Source organism: Centruroides vittatus, unplaced genomic scaffold, assembly GCF_030686945.1.
Source record: "Centruroides vittatus isolate TY-2023 unplaced genomic scaffold, ASM3068694v2 scaffold_435, whole genome shotgun sequence".
Taxonomy (NCBI): Eukaryota; Metazoa; Arthropoda; class Arachnida; order Scorpiones; family Buthidae; genus Centruroides; species Centruroides vittatus.
The window spans coordinates 5,760,714-5,773,042 of NW_027122708.1; the positions used below are offsets into that span (position 1 = coordinate 5,760,714).

Genomic DNA, 12,329 nt, shown 5'->3' on the forward strand with positions numbered 1-12,329 from the left:
CTAAATGATGATGCAAATTTCCATACCTCTAACCATTCTATTCAAGAAGGTTGTAATTTCTGTTCTTAATGATGATAATTTTTATTATTTCACTTTTTTCTTTTATTTCTTTTTGGGTTATAATTATTTTCAGGGTTCCTACTCAAATGTTTGTTTTAATTTCCATGACTCCCTAATCAAATTTGTACAAATTCCTTGACCCTCATGTCTCTTACAGTATGGCACACTGACAAAATAAAACAGCATTTGACTTCTATGCATATATGTTTTACTTCTTCAATGTTTTAATTAGTTATTTTTTCTAATTAACAGTTATATATTTTTTTTTATAATTGCTAAATTATTAAAATTAAGAATAAAATGTAGTATTAAAATTCTGTTATTAATCCACAACCATAAATCTACATGGCTTTGAAAAAAACAATTATTTTTTATTATTTGTTAACAAATTCTATATAATTCATGTACAAAAGTATATATCTATTAAATTTCTCTCTTAATAAATTTCCTGAACTTTATAAAATATTAATAAACTGGAAAAAATTCAGAAATTGTTTTGTTATGCAATCAAAATTATTAAAATGAGAAATGATAAATAATACCATTTAAATTATTTATAATTTTGTCTACTTTGTAAATTTTTGGGGAAATTTTGTGTAAGTTTGAGAGGTATTTTGGGTCCTGAAAATATTCTGCACCCCGTTTCGTAAGTTGTATTGCACCACATAATTTCTTGCTGCCTGCAGACTGCTACACTTAGTCAAGCACATTGTCAGCAAAAACTCAAGGCAGCCAAGGAAGAAAATTCCCTGACTTTTTGACAATTTTTAACAAATTTCTGACATTCCATGACTTTCTGAACACTAATGAAAATCCCTGACTTTCCAGGTGTGCAGGAACCCTGTATTTTATGTATAAGCATTATTGTTTATGCAAGGCAACCTGTTCTTTTCAAGTTTTGAACTTATTCAAATGCTTTCATTTAAGCATTCTATTTGCTTGAGTTTGATTACCTGACAATAGCCTATCAATTAGGCTGAAAACATTAGACATTTTGAGTAAAAAAATCACTGTTTTTGGTGTTGAGTTGTGTTGCAAAATAGGGCAACATTGTTAATTACAAAGTTGTAGCACAAAAATAAAACTATGCACTATTTATTACCTTTCAGTTCATTTCAAAATATTAAGTGAGATCATGAAACAATCTGTTAAATATGACAAGTAAATGCTTTACTGCACAACGCACAAGGTTTAACAATGCATCACTAGATATAGATAATATGTTCAGTGTCACACCCAAAGGGGACCAGGGGCCCTGGCATGCTCAAACATTTTCAAAAACCTTTTCCTAATTATAATTCATTTTTTAAATTTATAGTGTGTTGTGTTTTATATTTCTAAATTTCTTAAGAACTAGCAGTCACATAAGCTGGGAGTTTTATTGAATTCACATTAAAAATTTTTTTATCATCTGTTCAACCCAACTTTCCCAAGATTAAATTATGAGTGTGTCACTGAGCATGTTGTGATACGGATATGCAAATGATCCAATTTATTAAATCTGATTATTTACATTGGAAAATATCAAATCCGATTAAATAAAACAACACTAATGTAATAACTATATCACTGTTGACCTAAACCTAACCACACATTCAACCATTTCACATTGTATTCATGTAATGCAATGAGACATTTACCTGTCATATTTGACAGGCATTCTGTTTTTGGGATTCCACTTGATATTTCAGAATGCACTAAAAGGTAAGTGTATACATTTTCATGTGCTACAATTTTATAATTGACAATGTTGCCCTATTTTCATAAGGAGCTGAGACTACTACAGCCCATCCAACAAAAGGGCCAGAGGGGGAAAAAATTTACATCATTTCATGCCCAACATATGTATTGGCAAAAGATCTACTGTAATTGTCTTATTAATTCTTGAATTTATATATATATATATATATATATATATATTATATGTGTATGTGTGTCTCTGTGTGTGTACATGCACTTGCATGTGCCTTTGTTAAAATTCATTCTAACTTTTCTTTGGTTTTAATTTTTTTTAAATCTTTATTCTTTAATTAATAATACTAGCAAAGAGTCTTCAAACATCTGTCATGCAAACAGAAACAACCATCAGATTTGTCAATATTTTTTATTTAAAAATTCTTTGTCATTTCTAGTGTCAATATTATAAACTAAATATGATAAAAACATACCGATGACCCTTATCAATATCCCATATACTCATTGTAGTATCAATAGAGGCACTGCAAAGTTTATCCTCTCCAACAAAACACAAACAACATACTGCTTCTTTATGCCCAGTAAATGTGCGTATCACCTGAAATATAAATCAACCATATTAAATTCAGTTACCTTATAATTTTAAATTATATTACATAAAAAAAATGACTAATGTTTTTGACGAATAATTCAGAGTTTTTCGGCAGTGTAAAATTTTAATTTTCTGAAATCATATATTTTTAAACTCAAATTAAAAATATTTAAAATCTGTGAAAGTTATTTTTCAAATTAAATAAGTTTAGACTTTAATAACTATTTAAAAATCTGTTATTGATTGTAGTTTCAGCTTTTATCCCAACATGGTATGCATATAAATTCAGTACTGTACGATATGGTACGTATAATAGGACATAGGGATAATGTCCTCTTCACTAGAACCAAAGATATCCCTATAAAGAGGACAATTCATATGTCCAGTTTCAGACTTTGAGCAAGGAACAATTGTGAGAATGCAGGCAGGCAAATTATCCTTCTGTAATGTCAATACTTTGAGTTGGATGGAATGAAAACACAGTGATGAGAGTATGTCATCAGTGGGTAACTTAGAGGTAGGTCAGACCCACTGGTACAAAAACTCTGGAGCTTTCCAACACATCTCATGCATGTGGTAATGAACCAAATAACCACATCACTGATCCTAACCCAATAATGGTGATCTGTTATATGTCAATGGTTGTCTCTACATGCACGGTTTGATGCTGTTGACAGTAGTAGGACTATCTCGTTTGCTGTCCATTGCTTCAGCTACCATTGATCCTTGACCACAGGTGGCTATAACTGCAATGATGCCAAGAATGTCATCACAGCAAGATGACTTATCTCATTTGGTGAGAGACATTATGGTGAAAGACTCTTGAATGTATGCATTTTGCATCATACAGGCCTATTATCAGTTGTTATAATCAATCAGTTATAATCAGTTATAATCAATTGTTATCAGTTGCTATTATCATACAGGCCTATATCTATATCCATACAGGCTATGAAGTGGGGTTGCATCAGATTCTACCCTCATTCCTGCCTCATATGCATTGCTGGTACATCAAAGAGGTATTGAAGGTGTACTCCAATGTACTGAGGTTGTATTCCATTTGCAGAACAACCACAGATTCCCTAGTGCCATATTTCAAAGGGCATTATCTGACCACAGGGCAATCAAGAGCTTGTATGGGGTCCCAGGGTACAGTGAACCCCTTTTGCATTTATTTAATAAATGAAACATGTAGAATGTTTCTTCATTAATAAAAAGTATTTTTAAAAATTTTAATTTTTGTTAATAGAAATAATGCTAATTTATATGGGTAGTAGTAGTACTACCCATATAAATAGTAGTAGTACTACTATTTATATGGGTAGTACTACTACTACAAGTAGTTAAGTTTTCTCTGGGCCCAAGGAAAATTTTTAATTTCCCTCTCTCAACAGCCCTACCTGAACATATGTGACAATGTCCTACAGTTCATGGATAACCATTATGTATAAGCCATTTCTTTCCATCGTGCACATCCAGCATGCTGGAAAGAAATGGCTTATATTTCCAGCATGCTGGAAGAAATGCTTATATTTCCAGCATGCACATCCATTTCTTTCCAGCATGTTTACATGTGATTTGTGATTCTGATTTAAATACTCCTGAGCGAGCGAGCGTTATTGAAGCTACTTGATTTGTTATCTAATTGTCAGTGACAGTGCCTTGAACAAAAATATTGGATTTACTTTTACGGTAAGTACTTCCATATATTAATTTCTTGAATTGGCATGTTCATGAATTAGATTGAGTTTCGTTTCCAAGTGGCATTTAGTGCTAATCAGCGTCACTTGACAACAAGGTACAAACTTGGCTAAAAACAAACGAATGGATTTTGTATTCTTTATTTTGTAAATTGAATGTGTAGTTAAATAGATTTAACACCTTTAATTACATATTTAGTTAAATTCACAATATCAAAAATGAAGTAAGCTTTTATGGAAAGTTCAATGACCTGACCTGCGTTTTGTGCCTTTTATGAAGATTGAATTTATAGTTTAATAGTTCAAAAAAATGTAAAAAGATATCAATTTAGCTAATTCAGAGTGTAACGAGATAACAAGTTGTGTGACTACAAGTTCTAAGGCTATGAAAGAATTTATAAAAAACATTAGTATTTTAGTAGGAGAAAAAGGTGGCGGAGGTGATAGGGTGAATGATGTCAAAACCGCAATGACTGTCATACCAGAAGTGATTATACAGCATGAAATTGGACTTCTTGAATTTGATAAGAATACAGGGAAAGTAATTCTGTCAGATTATTTAAAAACAGAAATAATTAAATTGGGTTCAAAATATTTTCAAAATACTGAAGGTCCTTTCTTGCCAACAAATAACCATTGTATGAACAAAAGTTGGTTTAAGAAGAAACTAGGAAATCGCGGTGAAGAAGTGAATCGCTCATGGCTAGTCTATTCCCCGACTACACAATCAGTTTTTGCATCTGTCGTCTTATCTTTTTACAATTAGATAATCAATCTTCATTAGAGCACAAAGATGGATTTACCCACTGGAAAGTACCTGAAAGGCTCACTACACATGAAAATGCGAAGAACCATCGTGAGTGTTTCACACAGTGGAAGGAAATGGAAAGAAATTTTGCAGCTAATAAAGGGATCATTGACATTGAATTTCAAACCCAGATCGAGACAGAAAAACAAAAGTGGCATAACGTATTAAAAAGTATCAAATTTCTTGCTTCTCAAAATCTTGCATTACAAGGTCACAGGGGTCACTCACTACATAGCGATGGACTACGAGGTCATTGCACTACAAGGTTACTCACTACATGCGATGGAACCGAATCCAGTAATGCTGGTAATTTCTTTGGATTAATAAAACTCTTGGCCATATTCGACCCTGTCATGAATAACCATCTTACTCATGTTAAAAATAATCCCAGAACCACATCTTACTTTTCACCTCAAGTTCAAAATGAGTTCATTCATCTGATGGCGACCACTGTTTGCTAAAGTTTATTGCAAAGCATTTGCAAATCGAAATACTATGGACACATGTTTGACTCAACTCCTGATCAGGTACATTGTGGGCAGATGTCAGAAGTAGTGAGATATGTAGAGGTTGATTTTGAGAGAAAATTAGTCCATGTTAGAGAGTCCTTTCTTGGTTTCATTCAGATAAGTCAAAAGGATGCTGTAAGTTTAGCTGACGAAATACTTAAACAGCTAGGGAAAGACAATATGGATCTACAGGATTGTTTTTCACAATGTTATGACAACGCTGCTGTGATGGCTGAGCACCAAACTGGAGTTCACCAAAGAATAAGTGAAAAGAATAATCTGGCAATATTTGTGAATTGTGATAATCATTCACTCAATTTGGTCAGTGTACATGCAGCCAAGCAGGACACTTTAATGGTCACGTTTTTCGAAACTATTGAAGCTCTTTACATATTCTTTACTCATTCCACTCTGTGCTGGGAAAAACTCAAAAAATGCATGCCTGTGGTTGTAAAATCAGAGTCCGAAACAAGATAGAGTGCAAAGGTTGAAGCAGTAAAGCCAGTTCACAAATATCTTGAAGATATGCTGAACCTTCTCCAAGATATGACAGACGATAGCGATCAAACCACTGAAACAAGAAGGGAGGCCAGACTTCTTCATAATCACATGTTGTCCTACGATTTTCTGACGTTAGGATTTTGGAATGATGTACTCGCTTCCATTGACCATGTCCAAAAGCGGCTCCAGGACCCTAGTATGAATTTTCATAATGCTGCCTTGGACATAAAAGCCCTCCGAGACTATTTTTCAAATGAAGGAGAGAGGTTAGTTAATGAGGCATTAAAAAGAAGATTCAATCTTTGCCAGAAATGGGATGTAGCCATGGAAAGGCGTCAAAGGCGAAAAAATGTATGTCTGGAGAGAGTGCGTCAGACGCAGGCTTGACCGCTAAAGAAGAAATGGAACGAGTAATGAAGGAATCGCTGGATCATATTGTGTGTGAAATGAGTAAAAAGTTTACTCATTTGCATGAAACTGACACGAGATTTGCATTTCTTCTAGATGTTAAAACACTGTGTTATAACATTGACAAGTGCAACAATTTAAAAAAGAATGTAAAGAATTCGGAGATTTCTATGGTTGTGATGTTAACAGGGAACAGTTATATGAAGAAATATTGGATGTTCAAATACTAACATCTACAAGAAAAAACATCAACATAAAGAAATGTGAAGAGCTACTTGAAGTTATTGTGCAGTACGGGGATGAAAGTGTATTTCTAAATCTGCACATTTCCATTCAAATTCTGCTCACAATTGCAGCATCCATTGCAAGTTGTGAGCAATCTTTCAGTAAGTTAAAATTCATACTTTGTATTTGAGGGCTACAATGGGTCAAGAAAGGTTATGCGACCTAGCTTTGCTCAGTGTAGAGCAAGAAAAAATGGAAAAGACTAATTTCGAAATCATCATAGATATGTTTGCGTCGCAGAAGGCCAGAAAGGTGCAATTGTAAGTGTAAAGGATTTACGGACTCGCTTTCATTATAAAATAGAAAATAAATATGTTTTGTAAGTAAGATTTATGACTGTTTTATTTAGTGTATCTGTTTTTTATATTAAGATAATTTACGAAGGGGCACAACTTTGATGCGTGCCCTAGGCGCCATTTTTGATTGGTATACCCCTGGATGAATGCATCACATTGTCTGTTATTTTCATAATTGATTAACAGATTTGTGAAGTTTGACAGAATATAGTTAATTGTATTCCATTGACTCACAAATCTAAGAAATTTTTACCCTTGTGTTTATTGCAAAAATTTCTTTTCTATAATAGATATTGTCATCAAACTTTTCACTAGAAAATAGATACTATTGAGAACTTTGTGTGAATTAGTGGTCAGAAAACACAAGAATGCCATAGTGCCTAAATTTTATGAAGATATAGAACTGTACGTCAGATACATTGATGACATTCTCATTGTGTGGAAGGACAAACCTAATCTTGACTTGATGCTCTCTTGTGCATCTCATTCATTAAATTTAGTTGTAAATGATGCTGCCAAAGTAACAGTTAATTTTTTAACATTGTACAAGAATTGTACATCTTTTTTCTGCATCTCCTTATAGATAAAACATACTAAATTGTAATATCACATTGAAATCTAAGTAATACAAGATGGGAGAGCAGAATGAAAATATCAAATATTTTAATGGATTTTTTTGTTTTAACTTTTGTCAACTATACAGAACTATCATAAAAACATACCAGTAAATTCCTATTGGTTGGGTTAAGTTATAAATCTACTGGCCATTCACACAATGGGGCGAGAGTGGCCCATCTAGCGGGCAGGCAGCTAACAGCCCAGAACTAGTCCTGGATAGAATCATCGAAAGTGTTATACGATATTTTGGTATGTAGCTTCTACCAGCTAAACTTTGTGAGGTTGGTGCTCTGTAAAGCACATGCGCAAATGCCTGTTTTACACCATTCAAATATTTTCGCTGTGGAAGCTGTCCCATATTCAACAATACAGCACTTCCATTGAGAATATCCATATACAAATTTATATTCGAATATACAATAGCAATCTTATCATTTAGTATAGAAATTTGTAATAAGATACATAATGCTGTTATAATAAAATACAAACTTTAATTAATTCAAAGTATGTTCAAATATGAAAATAATCGTGCAATATATATTTATAATTTAGAAAATACAAGGGAAGTGGCACTTCCACCACTTCCAAGGACTGCATGCCACTGCCGCACATTATTATATATTGGTGAGACTGAGGGGTCTCGCTCTGAGAATGAAAAAGCACGAATACACAATAAGAAAGAAGCTAAGAACCATGGCTTTAGCAACTTGTGCCGTACGTGAGGATGTACGTGTTGATCTATGGGATGTAAGATCGCTACACAGAGTTTCCAATAGAGCACACCTTAAATACTTGGAGTCAATTGAAATCTATAGGACACTTAAGAATGAAGTAGGAATTAATTTCAAAGAAACAGACACACTATCTACAGTGTGCTGTGATATTGTTGAACTTTCATAAAGCTTTCTCATTTACATCACACCAGACCATGCAGATACAATTTTACATTAATCAAAATTTAAATTAAATCTGTTATTTGTGTCAAAATAATTATTCGGAAATTAATTTATGTCATTATGACATTTATCTTAATCTAAGTATGTAATGTTTATGGGGAAACAAACACATTCTATAAATTATTCTTTAATATTTTTGAATAATATACATATACAGGGTGGGCCAACGAAAACGAAACGGCAGAGTGTTCGTGTTCGTCCAAGCAAATCGCTTGGACAGGTCGATTTTATTCTTGAGGGGACATCTTATGCAATAAAGTTTTTGCGATTCTGTATATTAACTAAACAAACATTTTTTTTAAAATAAATGTTTGTTTAGTTAATACAAAATAAATGAGTTTTTAAAATTTTTTGTTGTCTGTTGTATTCAGAATCGCAAAAACGTTATTGCAAAAAATGTCCCCTCGAGAATAAAATTGACCTGTCTGAGTGATTTGCTTCGACGAACACGAACACTCTGCTGTTTCGTTTTCGTTGGCCCACCCTGTATATACACACAGTGTATACATATATTATATTTTGTTCAGGATATAATTTTAAAATGTATAATAATGTATATAATTTTAAACTGTAAGCATACATTGTTCCATTGACAATTTTAATTTGAACATGTAAATTATTTGTATGATGTGTTTGATTTTAATGTAGCCGTTTTGTTCTGTGTTATGTGCCTGATTATGTCATTTTAAATGGACGAAAACATTAGTAAATATTTCTTTATTTATTACTTACATAATTGCTGGTATTGGTTTGGTTGTGTGTGTTTATCCTATCCCAGTTTTGGAGAGTTCATGAATAATAGATGAAATCATGTAACATTTTCATTTTATTTTTTGTTTTAAATTCTTAATATTTGAAATTATCATCCTTATTTACCTGTTCCCACTGTATCATTGTCATGTTTTTATAACTAATAGACAATAGATATAATATAAGACATGGATAAAGTTGTATAGCAATAGAAATAGAGTTTAAAAAAAATTTTAAAGTGATATAATTGTAATTACCTTTCCTGACAAAGAATTAACAAGTTGAACTATGCCATCATTTTTACCAAATGCTGCCTTTCTTCCATCTTTTGAAACAGCAATGGATATCACAGCCTAATATTAATTGAAAACCAAACTTTAGTAAAATTTACTTATATAAAATATTTTAATTTCAATAAACTCAAAATTTATAATATAATATAGAAAACTAGTTTCAATTTAAACTCCAATTTTTAACTGGACTAATCTTCAATTTTTTAAACATAACTATATTTAATCCTTTATTATTTCCAATAATGTAGAAATGACATCTTTTATGCCACTTCAACATGTATGAAAATGTGCATCATCAAAGAAACAAAGTTACATAAATTATATTATAGTTTAATTAACAATTTTCATTTTTATTTCTAATAAAAAACTTAAATCAACACCTTAATGTTCGCTGAGAGATTTATTAATGTAACTAACGTTTTCGATCTAATCGATAGATCATCTTAAGGTTAAACAGAATGTTTCTTAAATGGAACATCAATTGAGAAAATTGATGTTCCATTTAAGAAACATTCTGTTTAACCTTAAGATGATCTATCGATTAGATCAAAAACGTTAGTTACATTAATAAATCTCTCAGCGAACATTAAGGTGTTGATTTAAGTTTTTTATTTATGTAATTCTGCTGGGTACGAGTGTGGTTTTTATTTCTAATATTTTGTACACATTCTAGTAAACTGAGCAATTTTTGATTAGTTGTTTATGTGGGAATCCGGGGTTAAGAGATGTTACTCTTATCCGTGATAGGTTTCAGATCCGCAAGATCTGCACACTTTGTCAGTGGATGGAATTGTAAAATAATTTCTTAGTAACAAGAGGCTCTTATGACCTTCCCTAAATTTTCCTGACACCAGCCTAAATTGCGTGTTAAGCCTGCGATATGTAGTCCTTATAATTTTGTGGGGGAGGACTCGTGGACTTCTGATAAGACAGCAACATATATTTTAGAATCAAGAATGAGACCATTTAAACAAACTAAAGACAAAATTTAATAAAATTAACAAAAATAAAATACAGGTAACTCCTAATGTCCCTACTTAATGTGTGAGAGAGAGTTTATATCTTTATAAACATACTACCTCAATTTGTAAACAGTGCTTCTGCGGTGAACGACGACAGTTTGGATAAGATGAGGTTGCTGTTGGAGATTCAGGAGACGGCTGGAGTAGAATGGCTCAAATTAAGGAAAACAGCCCTCAAAGATTTGAGTAGAATGATCTACAAGGGTTGGAGGTAGAATAACGGCCGTGAACGGCAGGAAATTGCCCCTTTTTTACATAAATCTCCTCCAATCGGAATTTGGAATTTGTATCATCTGACAGAATGTACAGATGAGTCAAACAGCCGAATGTTCATTAAAATTTGTGATAATATATGGTTGAAGGCAGTTTTATTTCCCCTTTCCTCACAAAAATGACAAAAAAAAGTGTTGCTTTTTAACAAAAAAATTACTTTAATTTAATTTTGTTTTATACTTTAAAAAAATAAGATTTTTCATTTCTAATTTACGGAGGTGGTGTTATTTAGTCTGATAAAATTGATTTTGTAATAAAATTATACTTCGTCTCCAGATTCTCACATTTATTTATCATAATGGATATGTCTGTCTTACAATTTCTGTTTCTATAGTAATGCTGTTCATTAAACTTATTTTTCCAAAAACCTGTAAGTGATGTAGTAATAAATAATGTTCATGCTGTTTTTCTGTAATAGTGTGGTGATACGCCATATTGTTGTATATATGTCTGTAGTGTTAAGTCTAATATTAAGTTTCGTTAATCTTTTGTTCTATATCTTTTCTTCGAACTTTCTAACGGTCTTTCCTTCCTGCTGGTGGGAACACATTTTCGTAGAATAACACCGAAAAACAAGTGTGTATAAACCCTGAGGCAAGTCGGGGAGGGAGATTAAGCATTCCGGGGCTAGCGTTAAGAAGAAGCGGACGAAAAAGAAAGTGATCGTCGTCACGGATCGAGACAGAGTGCTTAGGTCATCTGCAGGAAAAAGAACTGACATAGACGAAAACTAAAACCGAGAGTTTGGTGATATACTTAAAAATCATTAGATTGGAGTTATTGAAAAGGACAGCTACAAGTGACTGCAATGCAAGTCTCCATTTCGTCAAGAGTGAAGACCAGACAAAAGAGAAACCCGGGTACCCCACCAGCATTTTTCTTCTATTCTTACCCTTCATTCTTTCCTCCTCTATTTTCTTTTAGATTATAAGTTAGTTTAAGATAGTTTAAGTTAATCGGAATATTTCGGAAATGGCTACAAACGAAGAACATTGTCGAGTAAACGTATCACTCTCCTTTGTGTGTACAAAGTTTTACCACACCGACATTATATATTGGCAATGTATAGTTGGGATCTCAAAGAATGTAGTGTATAAAGAACCGCGCGAACCATTAATAAAATATTATTTTATTGTGTACAATCTCATATTTTATTGTTTGTCCGCATGTACACCACAATAGCTTCAAATAAATTAACTGTTCATGTAATTTATGATTTGAAAAGTCCTTATAAATTCATGTGAATAATTTTAATAGAATTTACATTTAAGCAATGTCATACAATATTTCTATTACATAACTGTAGCAAACAATAGATGTGATAACAATTCAGGGAATACTTGTAATCTGAGACAGAGAAAATTGGGAACATTTTCCTGTGAGACATAGTTAATAAACATCTTTATTTGCACCAACTAATTTAGTCTCTATTTTATTAGAGCTACTTGTTCATAAACACTAAAATAATGGTTTCTATTATTGGTTCTTAAAAATAATTTAAATAAGTCATTGAAGATTTATATATTTATAATGTTAAAAAAACTTTTCTGACAGTGCAGTTTC

General features: G+C 32.2%; 1 protein-coding gene and 1 pseudogene across 1 annotated transcript in view; one reads left to right on the plus strand and one right to left on the minus strand.

Moving 5' to 3' along the window:
- Positions 1-12,329, minus strand: part of LOC136989023 (telomerase protein component 1-like) — a 241,123-nt gene that overhangs the window by 79,027 nt on the left and 149,767 nt on the right. Inside the window, exons 31-32 of the mRNA XM_067287049.1 lie at positions 9,436-9,531; positions 2,229-2,353 (exon numbers count right to left, since the gene is read on the minus strand). Of these exons, the coding sequence (XP_067143150.1) occupies positions 2,229-2,353; positions 9,436-9,531 (221 nt within the window). The remainder of the gene's footprint in view (positions 1-2,228; positions 2,354-9,435; positions 9,532-12,329) is intronic.
- Positions 6,043-6,822, plus strand: LOC136989137 (uncharacterized; annotated as a pseudogene).